At 54.0% G+C, this 22,656-nt stretch overlaps 8 protein-coding genes across 8 annotated transcripts; 3 read left to right on the top strand and 5 right to left on the bottom strand.

Annotated features, from left to right (window-relative positions):
• Positions 1–848: 848 nt before the first annotated feature.
• On the bottom strand, positions 849–1,624 carry N0V89_008735 (uncharacterized protein; the record flags this gene model as incomplete). Its single annotated transcript, XM_056217488.1, has 2 exons — positions 849–1,250; positions 1,343–1,624. 2 exons carry the CDS (start codon positions 1,622–1,624, stop codon positions 849–851), a joined length of 684 nt encoding a protein of 227 aa, XP_056069044.1.
• An 805-nt stretch (positions 1,625–2,429) lies between these two features.
• On the top strand, positions 2,430–3,234 carry N0V89_008734 (uncharacterized protein; the record flags this gene model as incomplete). The annotated part of the gene is made up of 2 exons (XM_056217487.1): positions 2,430–2,833; positions 2,880–3,234. The coding sequence occupies 2 exons, from the start codon at positions 2,430–2,432 to the stop codon at positions 3,232–3,234; spliced, it is 759 nt and encodes a 252-aa protein (XP_056069043.1).
• A 1,167-nt stretch (positions 3,235–4,401) lies between these two features.
• On the bottom strand, positions 4,402–5,853 carry N0V89_008733 (uncharacterized protein; the record flags this gene model as incomplete). Its single annotated transcript, XM_056217486.1, has 1 exon — positions 4,402–5,853. The coding sequence occupies one exon, from the start codon at positions 5,851–5,853 to the stop codon at positions 4,402–4,404; it is 1,452 nt and encodes a 483-aa protein (XP_056069042.1).
• A 393-nt stretch (positions 5,854–6,246) lies between these two features.
• On the bottom strand, positions 6,247–8,657 carry N0V89_008732 (uncharacterized protein; the record flags this gene model as incomplete). The annotated part of the gene is made up of 2 exons (XM_056217485.1): positions 6,247–8,573; positions 8,627–8,657. 2 exons carry the CDS (start codon positions 8,655–8,657, stop codon positions 6,247–6,249), a joined length of 2,358 nt encoding a protein of 785 aa, XP_056069041.1.
• Positions 8,658–9,031: 374 nt separating this feature from the next.
• N0V89_008731 (uncharacterized protein) lies at positions 9,032–10,383 on the top strand (the record flags this gene model as incomplete). Its single annotated transcript, XM_056217484.1, has 2 exons — positions 9,032–9,865; positions 10,093–10,383. 2 exons carry the CDS (start codon positions 9,032–9,034, stop codon positions 10,381–10,383), a joined length of 1,125 nt encoding a protein of 374 aa, XP_056069040.1.
• A 5,850-nt stretch (positions 10,384–16,233) lies between these two features.
• Positions 16,234–18,425, bottom strand: ILV2 (Acetolactate synthase, mitochondrial; the record flags this gene model as incomplete). The annotated part of the gene is made up of 3 exons (XM_056217483.1): positions 16,234–16,283; positions 16,340–18,022; positions 18,098–18,425. The coding sequence occupies 3 exons, from the start codon at positions 18,423–18,425 to the stop codon at positions 16,234–16,236; spliced, it is 2,061 nt and encodes a 686-aa protein (XP_056069039.1).
• A 796-nt stretch (positions 18,426–19,221) lies between these two features.
• On the top strand, positions 19,222–20,397 carry N0V89_008729 (uncharacterized protein; the record flags this gene model as incomplete). Its single annotated transcript, XM_056217482.1, has 2 exons — positions 19,222–19,241; positions 19,359–20,397. The coding sequence occupies 2 exons, from the start codon at positions 19,222–19,224 to the stop codon at positions 20,395–20,397; spliced, it is 1,059 nt and encodes a 352-aa protein (XP_056069038.1).
• Positions 20,398–20,490: 93 nt separating this feature from the next.
• On the bottom strand, positions 20,491–22,623 carry N0V89_008728 (uncharacterized protein; the record flags this gene model as incomplete). Its single annotated transcript, XM_056217481.1, has 1 exon — positions 20,491–22,623. The coding sequence occupies one exon, from the start codon at positions 22,621–22,623 to the stop codon at positions 20,491–20,493; it is 2,133 nt and encodes a 710-aa protein (XP_056069037.1).
• Between the last annotated feature and the right edge of the window lie 33 nt (positions 22,624–22,656).

The following is a 22,656-nucleotide window of genomic DNA, read 5'->3' as shown; positions in this document are numbered from 1 at the left end:
ACAGGATTCAAGAAGTTCCGGTGCACGTGTCGTTGTTTTTCAATTGAGTCTATACGGGTGGGATTAAGCTAGATCGCGAGCAAGGTATGGTTACGCTCTGTAGTCGCGATTTTGCGGTAGAGAAGAGTAGGAAGCAACGGGTATCTCCAGTCAAACAGGCCAAAAGAAGGAACGAAAAGGACGAGAGGGCAGGGCAGGTCAACGAGAATTAATATAGGTGGATAAACTATGCAAAGCGTGTGTCGTCGCGCGGCTCGGTGGTGTGCAAAATAGCGGGGGAGCTAAGGTGGGGTTGGGAGCTTTCCCGTTGAGGAATTGGATCCGGCACATCGGGCGGAAGATACAGGCGGGCTTGAGTACAACAACGAACAGGCCCCCGGAAAATTGAGCGTGATTGTGACCTTTGTAACAGTTGCAACTGCGGCTGTTCGGAATTCATAACGGGTCTACTTCCCTAAGGACACCGGTACGTCACGTGAAGTACGAACTTCCAAGTCTCTCAGATAGGTTCACACTGTATCCGTGTCTCATCCTAGGAGCCACCTAGGGCAACGTTTTCTCATCGTGGACGTTTCGATCGAAGAATGAGTTTTGGGAGGGGCATCACTTTACCAGCGCACCGCACCCACGCACCTCAACCGAGATTTACTACTATACATGTCTTGTTGTTGGCTGGATGTATCGGGACTGTGGCATCTGTTCACGAGTTGCTGTGATTGATGGAGGACATTGCGAGACGTGAGCAAGAGGGGATCCTTGTTTGGGGGTAAAGACAACGCCCCAAATCTTTGCTTTGGGTATCACCATCCATATGTTCTTTAGCTCTATCTCTGCTCGTACCCTCCCCGTCAACCCAAGCCTCTGCCCCTTCCTCGCAGACCCCGCCCAATGCCACTTCCGGCTCGATTGCTCGTTGAAATGCTGCGATTCAGCCCGCCTCTGCCGGTCTGTCCGCCAACGCCAACGTGACCCGTACTTGATGTAGATGCGCCGCGTGACCTCACACCTCCCCGTCCTCTCCCGCGCGCGCCGGGTTTCACTGTTGCTTCTGCTTTTCTGCGATCATCCTCCGATTTTCGCGCAGCTGCTTCCCGTCGCGCGTGATCTTCGGCTGCTCTTCGCTCTGCTGCCTGTTGCTTCTGCACTGCTTCCTCTTGTATATCGACGAGATCCTGGGTCGCGCCTTGCCACTGTGGATTCAGGATGAGGCGCTGGTTGTGTTCGGTCTGGGAGAGGATGCGCGTCCATGTCTGCAGGAGGGTTGTCGCGTTGTTCACGGTTTTTGAAACAGTCTGCTCTAGATCAGCGTCCACATCCCTATTGTTGTCCGAACAATACATACATCCATGTTGTTCCTGGCCTTCTGTAAACTCTCCACTACCCCCTCAATAACTTTATTGACATTGCGCACGCTTTCGAGCTCCTTGCGCAGGGCCGCCTCGCGGTCTTCCTTGGTTGAGTAGTGCGACTCCTTTGTACGCGCCTTGCCGGCGGCAGCACCTTCTTCGGCGTCAATTGCATCGTCTGGAGCGTTGGTCTTGTTCTTGCGCGCCGCGGGAGTGTCGAACAGCGCGTCCGAGTCAGAGTCAGAGAAGCTGGGACGGTGTGATTTGAGATCATTCATTGTGCGGGTATTCTGCGTCAATGGCAGGTATTGTCCCCCTCTGTGTTCAATGTTTTGGTTGGCGTGTTTGTCGTGTTTGAATGGCGGGGCTGCAGTGCTTGGCGTGTTTGTTGTTGGTGATGGCCCTTGCGCTTGCCATGCCAAGTGACGAGATGGCTGGGCCCAACCTCCTCCCTTCACCGATGCACCACCGCTCTCCACTACCCGCCGCCCGCCCCGTCGCCAGCGCTGCATCTACACTTCGCTAGACACGGTCCCTCTCCGCTATCTTCATATACCCCCATTGGTCCCGTTCGCCCACTTCAGAAAACACCACATCACCCCAGCGACCTCGACCTTGTTTTGGTGTTGGATCCAGTATTCTTGACATCCTTCCACCGCCCACAACCCCGCAAGCTCTATAGAGAGAGACTTGACCACAATGGACCGCACACCCTCACCTCCGCGCAGAGTGCGCACACCGCCAGCGCCTCTGCACGGTCCCAAGTACGACAACTACGAGCCCTTTTCACCGCGCCGGTCGAGTCGGGTGGCCGCCCAGCACAGCGATCACCTTCACCCTCACCACGAGCAAACAAGCTCGTCCCCTCGCAATCGAACTATCCGCGACGTCACACCGACCAGCTCCAGGCCGAAATCGATCAACCGCACTGCGCACTTCGCTCTTTCACCGCCCTCGTCACCTTCTTCTCCCGCCAAAACTCGCTCTCCACGCTCAACACGTCGCGTACAACACGAGACTGCTACACACGACTCTGACTCAGAACCTTTTGCACCGACGCCCGCGCGCCGCCATTTGTCCACAATGGCGCCTCACGGTATGCTCCCGACGCCCGCTAAGACGCCCCGGAAGCGCGCCCTCCATACCGAGGACTCTCTGCGCCCCACTGCGCGTGTTCTGTTTGCGAACCGCCCGTCGACCGTTGAAGACGCCATGCCCACTCCGCGTAGAGCCCACAAGAGCATGAGGAATGTGCTCGACTTGGACAGCTTCGAAGAGCAGATGAGCACCTCTACCTCCAAGATTGGCGTATACGTAGATTCGAAGGAGCGAGTTCCGGATGAGCAGGACGGGGAAAACAACCCGTTCTTGACGCGTCGTGGCAAGGGCAAGGCAAAGGCGGCTCCGAAGAAGGATCGCAAGGCGGACGAGAAGACGCGACAGATCTTCGAGGCCGCTGCTCGTGACGAGGGCATTGTCTACACACAGTATGTACTTGCTGACCTTTCAATGAACTAGACTAACTTTGTGCAGTCGCGGCAAGACTATCTTCCGCCAGTTCGACGATGTCACTCGCTCCGGTGACACAGAGGCGGGTCCATCATCTGAAGATGAGACGCGTCGCAAGGCGGATCGCAACGGTGATCGTCGTATCACGCGCTCTGCCATCAAGCCTAAGCTTCTCTTCAAGGAAGAGATTGAGCGTCTCAAGCGGGAGAATGGCGAAGAAGACGACGAGGAAGCACCCACCGATATTGAGCTTCCGATTGCCACCCCGAGCCGCAAGACGCGTCATGTCGACCCCTCAGCTTCCTCCCCCAAGGATACTGCGCCCGTGACCAAGACCGTCAAGCGACGTAAGTACTGTCGACGCACACGTAACGTATGAGCTAAACATGTCTAGAAATGTCCTTCGAATCGTGGAGCCGCGTCAAGTCCTCTTCCCGCGGTCCTAGCTCCGCTCGCGCAGGTACAAAGCGCAGTGGACCACCGCTTGAGCAGACCGCTGAGAAGCGGGCGCGGAGTGAGCATTCTTCAACCTCCTCTTTTGCTAGCGTCTAACGCGGCTCAGACCGCTGATGCAGAGCTACCAATCAATCACAACGCCACGACTTTTCCACTGCATGCCTCACCAGGTTCTTGCATACTCACTTTCTGGCGTTATCTCGGCATTCATGTTTACGAAAGCATCAACCCACTGTCTCTCTGAGCGACTATTTGTGTAATGGCACGACCAAGCGAGCGTTAGCTTGCTTGCTTATAGCTTGCTAGATACCTTTTCGCGACGGATGAACTGCGTAAGTCTTCTTCTTTTCGACTGTTTAATTTATGGTTTGGGCCCTGTCTTGCGACTGAAAGGCCGCACCTGCTCGATGATCATTCTGTATTGCATTAGACTCTACCACGGGCTGTGTGGTTTTAATTGTTGGGCTGTACGGTACATCTCGTGCCTTTTTGTAGTTAGGTCGAGCTGGGCCCTCGTTGTTCTCGGATACCCTTGCAAGGCGTTTGTGGTTTGGATGGTGGCAATCCTTGTCTGTATCCGGGCTGCGTACAGTATTCGCTATGCTGAGTGGGTTCTGAGACGCTCATTGTGTGATGAAAGCTATGAGCGCGAGGACCTGGTGAATACTTTGGGCTCGAGGTAAGGTGCACTATGCACAAGTGGTATAGCTCGCGAATCATGAATGAAGGCATCAATCACGAAAACACCACTTCTCTTGCGACGGGCAACACTCATACTCACCTGTAGGGCCGTTCTCCATGAGCGTCGCTGAAACTTTTGAAGGACAAGGTCCACGCTCCCTGAAAGCTTGGTCATGCAGGTTCTAGTCAGGAGTAAAAGGGAGGACGTGAAAGAATACATAACATGAACGGAGGGCTGGTATTTATACGTATAATCATTGGCTCGTGCGCTCAATATCGCATCACACGCATGCATCCTTCCCGTATCACCGAGATCCACTGGCGCATCGTTCTCCCTCAACGCCCCACGTGGAGTTGTGTTCTGCATCTCGTGGCATGCATCGAACGTCCGCTCTTCGCACCATTAGAACTACCGCCGGCCCAGATCGATATCCAATACTTTGACCAACCCCTTGCCGTTTCTATGACTAGCCCCGTCAGGCCCATCTGCCTCTCCACTCGTCTCGCCAAAGAAAGGTTTGATCCCCACTCTAACAACCTCAACCATCAGTCCCTCAACAACACCCTTACATTCCTCGCCAGTTTGTCGGAAGTCCGGAAACGCATTGACTTCCAACAACCACGTCCTCAGCTCCCCGTTCTTTTCGATACTGATCATAAAATCCAACCCAAAAATCTCGAATGCATTCGGCAGCGCCTGAAAGTGAATCGACATGCCGCGCGCTGCAGCTTCAAAAACTTCTCCCGTGATTGCACAAATCTGCTTGTATACTTCTTCCTTCCAATTGGCATTGGGTGGTAGCGGAGTCGAAGCTTCCTTGGCTCCGTCGGAAGACGGATTGAGGGGTTGCTCTGGTATTCTGTCGGGTAGGTTCCAGAACGAACCCACACTGCCTTCCCGATCGCCCGTCTCCTGCAAACATGTATTCGTCAAATGCGCTCTCAGTGCGTCTTCCGCGTGTCCCTCTAAGGTTGTAGATGAAGGCGGAGTGTAGGGTCTCGCGGCAAAGAGCGCAAGCATGGGGTGGTAGACGTGGATTTGAAGGGCGCCGGTTGCGAGAACGTAGGTCCGGATGTGGAATTTGTGGGTAGCGGATGGAGAGGAAGAGGAAGAGGAGGGTGGGGCGAGGAGTAGAGGCGGGTGGATGTAGGGCTGCGCGATGAAATGGCGGAGTTGGGATGTTATAATGCCGCCTCCGTCTTTCCCATCACCGCCAACCTCCTCTTTTCCAGAAGCTTCAGAAACAAATCCCGCGTCACTCCGTGTATCGTCGTCCTCTCCCTCTTCTTCCTCATCATCAGACTCAGGATCCCACCCCTCAAAAATGCGCGTCAACTCCTCCTCCGAGCTAAACAGCCTAATACCCTGTCCCCTCTCACTCATTCCCGGTTTCAATATCCACCAATCCTTTCCCCCATTTCCTTTACTGCGCCTCCAGCTCTCATGCAGCTCCCATGCCTCCACAAGCGCATCATCCAAAAACTCCGCATAATCAACTTCGAACTCCACACTCGGCTTCACATGCTTCGCGAGCACGGACTCAGGGTGCTTTACAATCCAATTCGCCACCGTGGTAGCAAGATAATGCTTCCGTATCAGCGCCTTCCTAATAACGTACGCGTTGGCTAGGCTAGTCGTCGAGTGTTGGAATACGTGCTCGAAATTGATGGATTCGTATTGCACCCACTGGAGGACGCGCGAAGATTTAGACGGAGTAGCGTTCAATTCGGAGATCAATTCTATTGTCTCTGGGGGGAAATGTTTTTGGATCGCGGCGACGATGAGGGGTTGTACATACGGATCCTCATAATTGATTAGTGCGTATATCTTGTTGTCTTCTAGTGGAGGTGCTGCAGCCATGATGAGAAGTGAAGTCGGTAGCCGTGGGTATACAGTTCCTGGTGTTATGTCTTTCTAATTTGTGTGGGGATATTCGATCTGCACGCTCGTATAAGAGGCAACACGTAGGGTAACAAGGTAAATCGAAGATGCACGAAATTGGCTAAACGTTCCTGAAGTTTTTCGGCTTTGTGTTTTGTGGGTATTAAGAAATAAAAAGGTCGTTGTCGGGCAGCTCTTGCTCGCCCAAAAAGCTGCACTTTCACTTGCTCAGTGGCCCGAGCTTCATCCAGCCAATCAGGGCAAGCCTACCTAAGCACGCCAGAACACCCCATGCGCAGCTCATCTGGGCATAAACAAAAGAAACCCTACTCGTGGATATCAGAAGCCCAGTAATCAAGCAATCCCCGGGAATCAAACAACCTCCAGATCATCATCATCATCATCCATGGCCGCAATCAGCCCAACGTCCATTGTGCCCAAGCTGTCCCTTCCTGGCTCCCTAATTCCCTTCTCCGGTAACAGTAACCTTGCTTTCTTCTTCGCGGGACTTGGTTCTCTGGTGCCGCGCATTGAAGAAGCGGGTTCCTTTTTGGGGGGAGAGAGCAGGAGGCCGCGCTTGCCGGCGCCGCCCCAACCTACAGGTTCGTTCGAAGCGGTGGATTTACCAGAGATGGCGCGCTTACGCTTCGCAGCGCCGCGATCCAGTGAAACATCTTCTGCTTTCTTGTTAAGGAGGCCGAGGACGTCGCTTGGATATGAGGTTTGTGATGGCTTGGTGACGAAGGGGTCGTCGAGCGCGGTGGCCGACCGGGTGGACTGTGATTGCATAGCTGGAGCAGAAGTCAACGCAGCGCGCTTCATATAGTCACCACCAGCACCACTACCTAGATCCCCGAGCCTTCGTGCCAGCTCGCGCTCCTTCTCTTTTTCAGCGAGCTGTTTGCGATGCTTTTCAGCGCGGTCTGTGACATGGTATGGCTGCTCGTCTCGATCTAGTAATCTCGCGGCACTACCAGCGCCAGGTGTGATATACATAGTCTCATGGAGAAAGGCGTCATGATATCTGCCTTCTCGCCTCAGCTCATCGCCTCTCCCTCTCCCTCGACCAGCACCACTGAACATCCCGCCTCGACTGGTTCCAGGTCCCTTGCCAAAGCCGGTCATAGTGTTGACTTCCATCCGGCCACGCTTGCTCTTCTCCACTTGAAGTTCAATGTGGAAGTCGCAAAACTCGGTTTTACGTCCGTCGATCCACTGCGCGCATTCTTTGCCATCTTTACGCATCGCATGGCAAAAGTCTAGATCTCGCGCTGAGCCGATCTCAAGCACAGTATCATCGGAGCTGGACAGCTTGAGAGAGAATTTCGTCGAACCGCGATCGCGCGGTGGCAGAATGTCGGGGTTCAAGATAGCGATCAGTGTCCCAGGCGTCAGTTTCCAGTATTTCGAAAACCCAGTATCGAAGAGAAACAGCTGGAGCTCCCACTTGAGATCCGTCAATGTAATGATCATGAACTTGTTCGTCGCATGCGCGTCCTCATCTTGATCGCCTGCGGATCTCTGTTTGACTGCATTCTTGGTAGCCATCGGCGATGACTTCGCTGCTATGACGCCCATGACTACATAGTCATTTTCCATGTCTGGCGGATCATACTCGGGCGCTTTGACGGTTTTCAGGAGCTGCGGTATTGTGACGACAGTCTTGCCATCTAGGGTCCGAGTCACTACATTGTGTTGCATCTCTCGAGACTTCAAGTGCAGGCCAGAGAATGATTCGAAACTGGGGGCATCCGCACTGTCTTCGCGTTGAGATATCTCCGCATACTTGGCTGCTGTAGCTGTAGAGCCGAACCCTCTTGACGATGGTCTTGAAACCGCAGATGGCGTTCGTGAAGCATCCAATTTTCCAGATGAGGTCGATCCTGGCCTGGGCGTCATGGTGTTTCGTAGCTTACTGGTATGCCGGCTTTGTGCTAGGCTTTTACCTGCAGATATAGCATTTTCTGAGCTTTTCGTTCCTGAGCTTAACGAAGAGGCTGCTCTGGAAGCCGGCCTGTCTTTAACACCCTCAATGCTCTGCAGCCCAAAACCAACACTCCTGCTCTTCTCGATCCTCGCCTGCTTCTCTTCGCGCTCTCTTTCCTTATTTCTGCTGTCCGCGATCCTCTCGCTAAAACTCTTGATCTTTGGTGCCTCTACGGCCGGAGCTGATCCTGTCCGCGAATGTCTTCCTGCCGCAGTTCTGCTCGATAGACTCGACGCTCGCTTGAGACTGACATCCCGTGCCCTCAGCCCTTTATCGATACCAAGCAACACCCTCGCAGGGCTTCTCTGTTCCTCGGGCTCCCGTCTATTCCGCGCAGGCGACACCGGAACCTGCACTTCGGATTGTGGCCTGTGAATCTCTACTCTTCTCGCACTGGCCGCCGTACCTGGTCGCGAGATTATGCGCGTGCTTTCCGTCTCTCCATCGTCGGCCGTTTTCTTCACTTTCTGCAGCCTCTTGAGCTTTAATCGCGCCTCGATGGCTTGGAGTTTGAGCTGCAGCGTCTCCTCGTCCTCCTCTTCCTCGTTGTCTGAAACTGCGGATTGAATGCGCGACATGGGGCGGCGCTTGCTGGGCGAGGGCGATGTAGAATTACGTTGACGTTGGTCTTCATACTTCCTGCGCGCAGAGGGCGACAATAGCACGGCGTGATGTGGGGATTTTGGGGGCCAATTCGGTGCCTCCTTCGGTGCTAAATCTCATCAGCTTCGAGGCCATAGCAATGCGCCAGAGTCGAATACGAACCTCTCGACTTTGGGCTCTCCCTCACGATCATAATTGTAGAGTAGGCACGCGATGCGCTCGGGGCAGCTCGCCCATATCCTTTGCCAGGACCCCACGCATGCGCTGCGATACAAAATACGGAGGCGGAAAAGGACAATAACAGAGGAGAAACGGGTGGACGGCGTGTGTCTGGTTCAGCGATTTGCTGTCCGACGTGCGGCTAGGTGTTGTTTGGCGTTCGATTAAGGTTGACTTGAAACAGACCGGGGTGACGCGGGACAACGCGTCAGGATTGGCTTCACAGACGCGACGCGTCCCCCATTCTATAACTCCGAAATCTTACAACTGCACACCACGTATTTTGGCGGTAGACATAATCGAGCTGTATACTATCAAGCATTTTACGGCCAGTCACATACTCGAGCAATGGCACGCACACGCTCCAAACCCAAGCCCAAACCAACAACCGCGAAAGAAACCACGCCCGAACCTCCGCAATCCACAACGAAGCCGCTACCACCATCTACCACCAACCCGCCGAAGCTCTTCGTGCTTCCGAAGGACACGTCGCTTAAGTCGCGCATAGTAACGCTTGAAAACCCCGCCAATGGCGCGCCCTCACGGTACTACTTCTGTCCGAGCATGGGCTTCTACGAGTTCACCCGCATCGCGGCGCCAAAGAAGGACTGCAAGAGCTGGTTAATAACACCCAACAAGACAACAGACAATGAATTAAAGGACCAACATGCGAAAGAGGAGACTACCACACAAGAAATGGACACAGGAGCAGGACTAGGTGGTGGCTATGTCACCAACAAGGCGGACATATTCCTTGCTACACCCATCGACCTCCTTTTCGTTGTCTTACCTGCGTTGGCACCGAAAGCCGGTGCTAAACAAGGCGAGAAACAGCATTTCCTCTCGTTTGAAGACCACCTCGACACCCTCGCCTCTATATCACGGCAATGGAAAGTCCTCTTATCGCAACACCAAGATCTGAAAGACATGATCGAGCGTCGAATGGCTACAGTAAGCGATACCGTGACTGCCGGAGGCGAAACCATGTACCGGCTGTCACACGAGAAGCTCATCAAGGTGTTAACGAAGAAGGCGGAGCGCATGTGCGCAAAGGGACTGCCGCCGTCTATGGAAGAAAAGTTTATCAAAACAGTACTCGAAGTTCCCGTCATGAACGTCCTACGGTCAGACACCTTCACCACCACCTCAACCCCAGCCCCCTCAGATACGCAAACCACTACTGTCTCAACCCTTAGCCGAACAGAGAGCGATATCTCAACAACCACAACCGTAGACTCCAAATCCACCTCCTTCACCTCCGCTACCTCTGTCACCCCCACCCCTGAAGACCTCGTCGCAAAACCCGCCCTCGAGACCCCACCTGAAATCCCCACCTCCTCCGCCTCCGCACATCCCTCACCTACCTCACCACCTCCTACCTCCCGCCCTCCCTTCATCCACTCATTAAGTCTTCCCCCATCCCCGATTTCTCATCCCTGGACACGCACCTCGCCTCCCTCGCGAAGCTCCGCGCAGAAGCGCTCGCTTTACGCTCGATATCAGACAACATCTCTCGCAAGCGCGGGCACGATGAGGACGAGGGCGCGATCATGGAGCGCGAGGAGAAAAAGAGGAAAAAGGAGGAGGAAGAGAAGAAGAAGAAGGGGGAGAGTAGGGCGGTCAAGCAGTTGAAAAAGGTAGATACGAGTGGGATGAAGAAGTTAAGTAGCTTTTTCACAAAGGCGGGGAAGAAGTCTTGATTGTGACGGCAGTTAAGTAAATACCTTTTGCGGAGTATTTGGGAGTGGGATGGCAGCTCGGGCGTCATGCGTTGGGCTTCAATATCCCTGGAAGAGCGAGGAGGGGAGCATTGGCATGAAGTTGTATACCACCAACCCCCTTATAAACCTGCCTGGATGGGACAATTTCTTATGCACCGACCGCAACCAAGGTCCTCATGCCCTGCAGATCCTACATAGATGGCAAGCTGCTGCAAACATCATCTTCCACCTCCATACCATCCATCAAAGCCATTCCACGTTCACAAGGTTTCTCAGTCTTGACACTCCCACACTCCCACCCCAGCCTAGCACGCAATCTGCCCTCCGCCTAACACACACTCCTCCAGCCAAAACCACCCAGCTCCTCACACGCCTCCTCTCTCTCCCCCTCACTGTCGTAGCCCCAAGCGCATCCCCAGTCTTAATCATGCAAATGGAACAATATCGCACACAGCTGCTCGACACCTCACATGTAGCTCACCCCATTAAGCCAATAGTGTGCATCGACGGCGCAGTCGTTGTCATCGATGAGCATGCCATTGATTATATTGCACAGCTTGACTGGACTCAGCACGGTACTGAGCATCGTCCAGGAAACCTGGAAACCGCATGTCGTCAGAGATGAAGTGAAAGGCGAGTTACCGGCGCTTATAGCGATGTGTGGGGACGTACGTCCGGATGTCCTTAGCGAGGGGAGAGAAGCGGTGGCGGTACCGCAGAGTATGCCAGTGCACACTTTTCGGTCCATCTCACCCAAATAATCAAATATGGGATGATCTCACGAGCAGGGCTCACGAGAAAAAATTGGTGTTCAATCGACCTCTTGGTCATTTGTGCACGGGCACCAAGTTGGTGTGTACGACATGCAGATGGAACAACTGGATCACTTAATCTAGATGCGTGTCTGATTTCTGATCCTTGGAGAATAGCTACACATTCAAGAAGATCAGTCGTGCAGGCATCGTCAGGAAACTCGAAGAAAGCCAAGATAGAAAGAGATTCAAAAGGAGCTGGTTCTTTATTGAGATTAAATGTCAGTTGTGGCAAGGAAAATATCAAAGGCTTGTCGGGGCTATGCATTTGAGACATCGATGTGAGACATGGCGCAGGAAGTGGCACAACGTCTGATATCAGTTAGGATAGCTCATGGTGCATGCATGAGCTTGCCGAGGGCATGTGTGAATTAAGTCAGAGTGTCCGCAACGCGAAGGCGTACACTATAATCAGGTGTAGCTTACATGCGCCGATCTCTATCCAATGCCACTTGTTCCGTCTAGTTTAAAGTGGCACACCGTTGACTACCCTGGGCGATCTCCACAATGTGTTCCCATACTTGACCTAGGTACCAGAGAAATCATCAAGAAAGGTGCTTGTTTTGCAAATGCTTTTCACGCATACACACTAACCTTCGCTGATAGGCACGTGTATTTCGCAGTGTGCGTAACTGAAGGCAGCAAACCGCGAGTCAAGGAGGGCAATACGTCGATCCAGTTCGTGAGGAAGAGGTCACTGACCAATCATAACTCTTCGTCAACCTTGTGATGATCCTACCAGTTTCGCTGCCTCCTTCAGCCCTCCGCGGCGCCACTACTAACACAGCCGCCTAACCGATGCCTACCGTTCACGGAAAGTACACCTGGATATCACTCTGCCCAAGCCTCGCTGGCTGGGCGCAGCGCGATTATCAGTTCTTGGCTTGTCGATTGCAGATGTCTTGACGTTATGAGTGCGGACGCCGATAGACGAAGGATGGCTGGCTGGCGTATACATGTAAGACGGTGCCTGGAGGCAGCTGAATTCAAAGTGCGAGGTATCTTGTGATCTCAATCGTAGCCAAAAACAAATCAAACGATTATAACGACAAGCCGGCACCGATCCAGCACCATGGATATCAAGCAGCAGCAGAATGGTCGGGAATACCACGGCTATGATGACACGGGTGAGTTGCGCCTCGTGCGCCCTGATTGTCAAGCTCAACCGTGGACAGCACAACCGCAATACGTGCGAGACGTGCGCGGCTCTGCTTCCTCTATACGAAATCGCTCAATGTCCAACTCCACAACACATCTCCACACGGCGTCATCTAGTTCCACGTCATCGCACTGGAACGGTCGATCATCGGATTGGCAGCCTGAGATTCGCAGAGTGAGTGGTCAATTCAACGCGCCGACACATGTGGAGATCCAGAGACACCAGAAAGATAAGAAATCGAGGGACACTATTATGGGGTCCCGGAGGGCTGGGAAGGAGATATGGGAGCAGAGAAGTCTCGCGAGCAGAGTGAAAGGGTGGATGTCGTTTTGAGAGCAGAAAGGCAAGAAAACAACACCATGCCCCTGACGCCGAGAGCATCTGTTGTGCAAATCACCCTGGCTTCGAGGCGGGTGCATTGTTACCACAGCGATCTTAAGAATCCCATCATTGACAGAATCCCATTCGTTTCACATACCATCCTCATCAAGCCAATGACATCATCACTACGCAAGCCCACGTGACCTTATCCCGCCTTTCGCGCACCCCAGACCCCACAACGTTTACGCTGGACCCACACCTCAGCCGCTCGCGCGTCCACGGAACACCCTATTCCTGCTTTTCCATGCCACGCCTGAAACACAATCGTCGCAAGAGGCAATTCCGTCGCTGTTCCTGCATCTCCAAAGCGGCGATCACTGATTAGCCGGTCATCCTTACTGCTTCCGGTTGTGATGGATAAAGCTCGGACATGACGTCGCGAACTGGTATGCAATGTATATGTTCGTGAATGATGGCTGCGAGGATGACAGCAAAACTGAAATACTTGGCTTTATCACAAATCTTTCTGACTGGAGGATACTGAGAAACGCACGTATCTGCGCGGGAATACAAAGCGATCAAACACGAATAGAGTCATCGCAATATAATTCAACAACATGGACGACTTCCCAAGATCAACAGTCGCAGTCCGCGAACTCTCGCACGCCTCATCTACCAATGTCGCAAATCCTCACGCTGCCCCCTCTTCGCCCTCTCTCTCCAAAATTTCATCCGAGTCTTCACGCCATTCTTGCGAAGCGCCACGCTCTCCTTCCACCACGCATAGACGCGAGTCCGAGAGCCTCACATCGTTCCCACCACCAAGCGACTGCAAACGCACGACAGCATTTGATCCCGATGCGCCGCCACCCTATCGCGAAGAAGACTTCCAGGGAAAGAGCAAAGACGAGGTGCGACGGATGCGCAAGAGAGACTATGCGGTCGAGATATCGAGATTGATGGGGAAGCAGTTGGTCAGAGGGATGAATGGGAAGGGTGGAGATAAATGAGTTGCTGACCAACTTCGACGAACGGGTTGATATCCTGCTGTTGAACGAAATTTTCTTTCTATACTGTATTAACATTCTTCCCTTCTCAATCATGTTTATTGAGCGACGGCGTTGGCTTTACTGCTTTGATGCGGCATATGTACATTTGTCTCGACTAGGGTCTGCGAAAGTCGAAGTGATGGAACCCATCCACTTTACTTTTGCTGAGTGTTGTATGATAACAATTGAGGAGCTACCATCATTTTCTTCAGTCTGATCATGAAGCATTTACCATATACACAATGAGATCATCATGAACAGCACGTCTCCACGTCCGTAAAATTGGTTGAGTCAACAACGCCCCACTTAGACAGGCCGACACCACAATTGCTCCCACTCTGACAAGCAGTGTTCAGTCCATAAATTATTTCCCTACCCATCTCTACCACAGGTACCGGTCAAATATTGACTCAGTAGAAAATATCACTTGAACCCACCTATCCTGTCACGCTCTAATATCCATGACTTTCGCTCTGTGACGAGCACCTCGGTGTTTCAAACTTCGACTGCCTCGTTGTTTTGTCATTGATTCTCCCTTCACGATCTCGCGCATATGTTATAAGAAGCCCTTCGCACAGTAGTCGGGCACAATATGAAGGGCCGTATTGGAGCGGCTATGACATGTAGGATCAAGAACGTCTCATGCAGGCAGCTGCCTGCACTATGCGCTCGACAGCCTTGACTGTAAAATTCTTCAGATTCATTCGTTCTCATGCACGCCGGCAGCTAGACTCTGTATTGTGACGCTAAGGTATGATTCTGTAATGATTCCATGGCTATGTACCAATTTGGTGGGTCATACATTCAATCTAAGACGTTTGACATTCGTTGCTGTCCTACATTCCACTTTATATCATGATGGAAAGTAGCCGAGTCTTCTTTTCAAGATCATTCGAAGTGATAATATGCCAATGACTCGTTCAAGGCAGATCTCACGCTTACACGATCAGTATTCGCACCTTTTAGGTTCAGGTACCTAGTTAGATCAGGGAGGTACTATGATATCACAAGACGGCAGTTATGCTAACCTATATTATTTAGCGTTATGGCATGCAGCTACAGCAATCTGTAGGGCTCATTTGTCAGAATGATGTAGGCATCACGGTCCAGTTCAAGTTAGGAGCTTGATGGTACACGTCGAATCTGTGACCGTTGAGGCATGGATACAAGAAAGAAATAGGATACATAAAGTAAGATTTAGCGTAGACCTTTTCTGGACTCACTTGTTATTCTTGCTTTCTTCTTCCGTTGGACCAAATGCTTTCTCTTCTGCCTCACCTACTCGTCTCTCTTTCCGCTCCTGCAACCCCATCAACCATCTCCCCCTCCCAACAGCCCAACACCCCTCCAGCTCCTCACTCCTCAATCAATCTCCCGTGCTCATCGTACCGATCGAGCATCAGGCCCCTGCCTTTCCATGTCGTTCTGCCCCCACTTGACTTCACCGCGCTAGTGAAAGATGAAGTGGAAGAGGAGGATGGGCACTTGGGGCAGGTGACGGAGTACGTGTGTGAGTGCGTGCTGAGCAGGTGGTGTATCCCAGTGTCACAAAGTGCTTTTGCGATGCGCTTACGCAACGACACCTTCTTTGTCGCCTTGGACTGTCCTGGACTTGGGGGCATTTGCAGCACCGGAAGTTGATTCGAGGTGGCGTCACGAGTGCGCGATGTAGTCGGGGAGGCGGCAGAGTGTTGGCGTAGTGTGGGTGGGCTGGATGGCTTCAAGGGAGCTCGCAGGGTTCCGAGTGAGAAGTGAGGCTTGATACCCATATTGGCACTGGAGTAAGATTTCGAAGTTTGGGCTCAGACGGATGTGATGCTGACAGATAGTCGCGCTGTGGAGTGTGCTTCGAGCGTTACGGTAGTGTGGATGAACTTAGTAGTATGGGAGCGTAGCTATGGAAATGTAGCTTTGTAGGTGTGAGTGTATCCTTGCGTGTATCAAGAGAGGAATGCACATGAATAGGAACATATATACTGGGCAAGAAAACTCCATTTCGCAATCTTGGTACTTCCAGCATCACCGGTCGTGTCTCATCTCCACTAGAGTTGGACTGGAAGACGAGGCGCATGCTGTGTACCTGAGTTCGCGACGGAGTGCTGTATGGTTGGGAAAGGTGAACTATGGGTCGGTACGCAACACAGCCTCGCCGCACCTCCAAACCTAGATCTGGGGAAACTCGATGCCTAATTGGTCAATATAGCTATTCTCTATGAGTAAAAGCACCGCGTCAAAATTGCCATTCAGCCCGGTCGTACAGCGAAGAAGGACGTATCATATTGATAATTTACTCCTCAGATGCAAAGGTATCGCCAGACATACATACTTTCAACCCCTAAGTCCCCGCTTTTGAACTTTTGTCTCCGTCTCAGTCAAAATAGTGGAAGATCATCATACTAATTGCAGCGCACAAACGCCCGAAATCGTCAATAATGTACATGCGAAATGAAGGTATCAAGCTGAAAGACACGAAGCGGAAGCAGTACGCTTAGCGCCCGCTCCTCTCCTTAGTCTTCGCTCTCCGTTCTTTTGCGACTTCTGTGGCGTAGTTAGCGAGCGTGATCTAGCTGACTTAGATGAGCGTGAATACGTACTCTCATCATACACCAAGAACTCGTGTAAGCCATTTCCCGCAGGCACCATAGGCAGCACCGGCACCTTCTGATCAACTACAACCTCGAGTAGGGCAGGGCCCTCCGTGTTGAGGAGCCACTTGATCTTGTCCTCGAGCTCCTCGAGCTTGGACACGCGATCCGCCTGGACGTACATTGCCTCGGCGAGCTTCACAAAGTCGGCGTTCCGCTGGTGAGTATGGGAAAAGCGATCGTCGTAGAAGAGCGTCTGCCACTGCGTTACCATACCCTGCTCCTCGTTGTTCAGCACGATGACCTTGACGCCGATTTTGAACTCCGCCGCGGTGGAGAGCTCGGTCAGAGTCATGGAGAAGGAGGAATCGCCGTCGATGTCGACGACCAGGGCGTCGGGCCTCGCGACCTTCGCGCCGATGGCGGCGGGCAGACCGTAACCCATAGTGCCTAGTCCGCCGGAGGTAATCATGGTACGCGGGTGCGTCCAGCGGAAGTGCTGCGCCGCCCACATCTGGTGCTGGCCTACACCAGTGGTGATAACCGTCTTGTCCTTGATCGGCTCCGTAAGCTTGCTCAGCTTCTCAATGACGGTCTGGGGCTTGATGAAACCGTTTGGGCCCTCCTTCTCGTATGCCCACGGGAATCGTGCTTTCCAGTCCTTGATCTGGGCGAACCATTCCGGGCGCTCCTTGACATCTTTCACGAACGGTACCAGCTGTTGCAGGTTTTGGACTACATCACCCTCGACGGCCTCAGTGGCCTGTACAACCTTGTTAATGTTCTTGGGCATGATCTCGAAATGGACAATTCCACCTCTTCCCTCGGCCGCCGCCGCTTTCGCCTCAGGCGCAAACTTGGCCAGAGAAAGGGTCACACGGTCATCGAAGCGCGCACCAAGAGCGAGAATCAGATCAGCCTCCTGCATAGCCATGTTCGCGTACGCAGAGCCGTGCATGCCCAGCATGTGCAACGACTTTTCATCATGCTCGTCGAACGCGCCAAGACCTTGGAGAGTGGTCGTGACAGGAATTTTCGCCTTTTCGGACAGCTCGCGGAGGATCTTGGGGCCATCAGGGACAGAGACCATTCCCTGACCAGCGTAGATAACGGGCTTCTTCGCAATGTTGATGAGGTCTGCGGCGCGCTTGAGAGAGGCCTGTAGCTGTTTTTTGCTCATCTCGCGCGCGGCGAGCGTCGCAGCGCTGGGGTGTGTGGGGAGGCTGGAAGTCATAGGAATCGGCCTAGTAAGAGTACCACCCGTGACATCCTTTGGCAGGTCAACAAGAACCGGACCTGGTCGTCCACTTGTCGCAATCTCGAAGGCCTCGTTGATTCTCCGTGGGAGCTCGGCGATGTTCTTGACAAGGACGTTCCACTTGGTGCACGGACGGGTAATGCCCACGGTATCGGCTTCTTGGAACGCATCCGAGCCAATGGCGGAGGTAACCACCTGTCCAGAGAAGACGACCATGGGTGTGCCGTCCATGAGAGCGTCTTGCATGGCTGTGACGACGTTGGTGGCGCCAGGGCCGGAGGTAACAAGGACGACACCGGGCTTGCCTGAGGCACGGGCGTAGCCTTCGGCCATGTGGCCAGCTCCTTGCTCGTGTCGGGGAAGGATGAACTCGAAATGTGGTGAATTGTAGATGGCATCGAAAACAGGGAGAATGGCACCGCCAGGGTAGCCAACTAGTCACACCATATGTTAGCACGATTTGTAACTCAATCGCAGGCATTGAAGCAATCTGGAGGGAGTTGGCATACAGATGTGCTTAACACCATGCCTCAGCATCATCTCGTGGAAGATCTCGCCGCCCTTGAGTCCGACCAGCGAGTGGTCCATCTCGGGCTGCTGTCTCCGCAGCGGCTGCACATTGTAGTCTTCTCTGTTGAACGCGGGCGCTGGTCTCGCTCTGGGCTCTGCTTTTGCGGCGGCAGCGGTGCTCTGGGTCCTCTTCGCCTCTCCAACCTTGGGACTTGCGGTCGCGGCCTGGGCAGCTCTGTAGGGTGACGCGGCGGTCCGGGGAGCGGACGTGGAAAAACAACGTGAGCTCCGCAGAGCCTGGATGGCCTTTGTGCGCGACTGCTGCATGGCGCGGGGGTGCCTCAAAGGCAATGTGAGTGGAGAGGGGAGGAAAAAGAAACGAATTGGGCGTGTCTCGTGTGTGGGAAGCAAGCTTTGGAGTCACTGGTCTGGCTAAAAAGTCTCTCGATGGGTGTCAAGCCACCACCGGACCGAAAACCGGGCGTCCGACGATTGGCTGTGACTACCCCACACACGACATCTTGGCGGGCATTCGCGTCGACAGGGTTCGCGAGACCACGAGCATGTGTCGGTGGGTTCTGTGTCGATGTCTGATATGGCTGTCTCGATTGCCGTGTGCCCAATGCATCACGTCTGCTCCCCCCCAGCAACTTCGCTCGCAATTGCGCCGTGCTCGTGTATTTACATCGACTCGTGCCTTCCGTCTCGCCTCTCGCTCCACCAGCCAATCAGCGAGCGCCCCATGAAGATGGACAGTCATCTGCAGCTCCCATTCGCACACGGACCGACGCTTGTCGCCTCGCCGATCTCGGCCTTCACACACACGCTGCAGCCACGCTACTCCACACCAAGCTCTCCGACGTCAGTCCACTATGTCGTCCCACGACGAGCGGAGACGCGGTACGCGAATAACCCGCCCTCTTCAAATATCAACCGCTCGTATATGCATGCAGATTACTATATACTAACACGGACTCGTGTGCGCAGTCGCTATCCCCCGCCGCTCCACCAAGGGCCCGCTCGACGTAGACGATGAGTACGTGGCGCCCCTTCAAGTGAAACATTGTGAAGATACGCTGACACAAACTCCAAAGTCCCCTCGCCGCCCTCACCCCCTCCCAACATGGCTTTCCTGTCGACCGCGTACGCTCCCCCTCGCGCCCCTCGGCCTCTCCCACACCACGGTCGCCCCGCCTGAAAAGCCCCATCTCTCCATCACCCCCGAACCACCCGTCCTGAAAGACTTCTCCTTCCTCCAAGATCCCACCGCATACCACGTTCTTCCCGCTTCTACCGTCCCACCACCCTTCCTCAACGCCCCAATATCCCCTCCGTCGCAACCCCCATCGACACTCTCCTGCTGTCCGGCCATTACCGGCTCGCCGCCATAGCCGCCGCTCGAAATCTCGTTACATCCACGCCGCCAACGGACTATACTACCTTGTTCCATTTGTTGCATATACGGCTCGCGTGTTTGTGCTTGATAAACGAGCATGCGCTCGCAGCACAGGAAGCAAAGGTCTTCGGCGACCTGAACTCGTCATTCTACTACTCCGACGATGGGCGCGGTACGCATCTCGTGCCATGGGAACTACGTGTACTTGTGGTGCGCCTCGCGGCGCTGGGCTATGGCGAGTGGAGGAAGGGGGTCATGGGGTATTACGAGCTGGCGCGGGAATGTCGTGAGCACTTCACAAAAACAGAGGACGAGGGGGAGAAAGGCGTGTGGAGTGCCAGGCTGAGAGATTGTGGGATCCGCGTTGCGAATGTGCTAGTTGAGATGGGGGATCTGGAGGGCGCGGGGAGGCATCTAGCCGGGTTGGGTGCCACCGGGGACGAAGGCAGGGATGTGAAGTTGATGGAGACGCTGGTTTGGCTGAGGTTGGGAGATGTGACTGCTGCAAGACGATGTCTCGCTGATGTTTCCGAGTCACACGTAGAGGACCTGCTCGACGGCACACTGCAAGCTCTCATCCACCTCGCGGACTCGGATTACACTTCCGCTGTCTTAGCGTTCGAGGCGCTGCGCGACAAATACCCGTCCGATGCAATGGTCTCTCAGAATCTCGCTGTCTGTCTGCTTTATATGGGACGCATTGCCGAAGCGAAGACCCTGCTGCAGGAATTGGTCGGCGAAAGCCAACCATTCCACTCGTTGGTGTTCAATTTGAGCACCATCTTCGAGCTGTGCACCGAGAGGAATAGGGACAGTAAGATGGGCCTAGCGAGCAGAATAGCAACACGGAAGGCGGATGGGAGCGTGGGGTGGGAGATGAGCAATGTGGACTTTAAGCTGTAGTGGGTATGTAGCATGCATGATACCAGTTGATATCCGTCTATGGCTATACTGTGTTTGATGTACCCAGGGTGGTCAATTGACTGGATGCGACGTTCATTCTTCGTCTGAAGCGAACATATCCGCGGTCGGCCGCAGTCTCCTAGCCCGCTGAGCCGCAGTCTCTCCTGGGATTTCAGGCGGCGAAGCTGCCTTCTCCACTTCCTTTGTCGCCGATGCCTCGGCTGCATCAGCTGTGGTCGCGGCCTCAGCAGGCGTCTCACTCTCGATCTCCATTGGCGTGCCCTCTTTAACTCCTGCACCAGGCGTACCCTCGTCCGCAGCCCCGTCAACATCCATCCTCCCCTCATTACCATCCGGACTCTCTGGCTTCTCTCTCTTCGGAACCACCCCTTTTCTTGCCTTCCTCCTCTCCACCGCCCGACGCTCGATCTCCTCCTGTTCCCTCTCCCTCTTTCTTCCATTGAAAGCGTGCTCAATGTGCTCCAACGACTCCTTTTCGAAGAGGTGCTCGTCCATCCAAACCTTCAATATCGCATTTATATCATCTCTATACTGGTTCTCGGCGAGCCTGCCCATCTCCAACTGCGCGGGAAGCCGCTCCAGGTACTCAAAAACCTTCCTGTCAACAAGTTGACCGCCAATGACACCACGGTATTTGTACGCCATGCCTGGTTCTTTCTGCGTTGTGAGCGCGACGTCCGATATGATGCGCAAAGCATTGGTAGTGAGTTGGGGAATCTGGCCGCGGCGGCGTCCCTCTTCTTCTTCTGTGACGTCGCCACGGGATAGTTTAGGGTTCGCTTTCGAGAGGAAGAAGGGCTGAAAAACGTTTGTGACGAGGAGGGAGACGACTTCGTCCATGCCTTTGCTTACGTGGTCGACAGCAAACGTAGATATGGCAGCTATCTCGTCGTAGAGCGCGCTGGAGGGTGGGAGCGTGGCGAGCAGCCAGATGAGCTGGGCGCGGTCACGCGGGGGCATGATCCCGTACCCGGTGTGTGCTCGCCCCGGATAGTCATCACCAACGGGAAGAGTAGTGCGAGCATGCGCGGGTAGGTCATCTTCATCTTCAGAGTCTTCCTCCTCGTAGGGATGATTTAGGTCCCATAGGCCGCTGGCATACTCATCTATCAGCACTTCTTTGGGACCGCGCCATTCGGGGTGCCGCTGAAAGACGTCTGGGCGCGAGGTCGAGCTGAGTATCTCGTGGAGGCGCCAGCGGTAGTAGCGGTTCAGCGGGTGCTTTTGGTTGAAGAGCCAGGCGAAGCGCTCGGAGGACTGGACTTGAGCGTCCTGCATCAGAGCGGCTTCGAATTCCATCCCCCCCTCAATGACACCTTCGATCGTTTGGTGTATCAGCCTCAAGGTAGGAAGATCTGGCGGTGCGTTGGCGGTGATCAGCATGCGCTTGTTCATCATCTCTTCCCGCACACGTTCGCGATTGTTGCCTCCAAGATCCGGTGGTGGTGCATAGCCCTTGGCGACTTCTACGTCGTGCAATGTCGCGCCGAAAGGCTCTTCGTGCTGCTTTGTGCTCACGCTTCTGCCACCCAAGTAGCGGTCCAGATGCAGATAGTATCCCTTTCCCAAATATCTCTTGTCGTTCATCTTGTTCATCGCATCATCAAGGTCGCGCGCATTGGCATCTCTGTCGAAGATGACCTTCATCGAAGCAGACGGGCGTGTTCGCTGCGAAGGGCTTGAGGGCCTTGACGGCGGTATCCTTTCTACTTTGACCACCTTGAGCGACGGAAACTCAGCAAAGAGCTCTTCCACGCGGCTAGGGCTTATCGCAGGTGGCAGATTCGACGCCTTCGCAACCACGGTGGTGTAAATGTTCTCGTTGACCCTCTCCTCGTCCTGTCCCGCAGCAGGCCCACCAAATCTTGAATGCGGCGCTCCAGTATATCCGCCCGGTGCACCTGGCCTCGCAAATGCAGGCACGGGCTCTGCATCGAGTGTGCCCGGCCCGCTCTTCATCGACCGCGGCCTGCCTGTGAAATGTCGCTTCGAGCCCGTGGGGACGAATACGTCTTTCTCTGCCTCGTGATCCTTCTCCGTCTCGCCTAGAACGCCCTTTTCGTCGCTGTGCTCTTCCATGAAATCGGCCATAACTTTGTCAAGCGCATTCTTCTCCTCGCGCGCTTTCGCGTCTTCTTCTGCTTTAATCTTGGAGCCAAGTTGCGCGGCTTTGCCTGCTTTGTTAAGGGAGATTCGGAAAGCCATACCAGTCGATCACAACTGAGGAATATGCGCAGA

Source organism: Didymosphaeria variabile (assembly GCF_027946475.1).
Source record: "Didymosphaeria variabile strain IMI 356815 chromosome Unknown scaffold_6, whole genome shotgun sequence".
NCBI classification, from domain to species: domain Eukaryota; kingdom Fungi; phylum Ascomycota; class Dothideomycetes; order Pleosporales; family Didymosphaeriaceae; genus Didymosphaeria; species Didymosphaeria variabile.
This window is presented reverse-complemented; position numbering and strand designations above follow the sequence as displayed.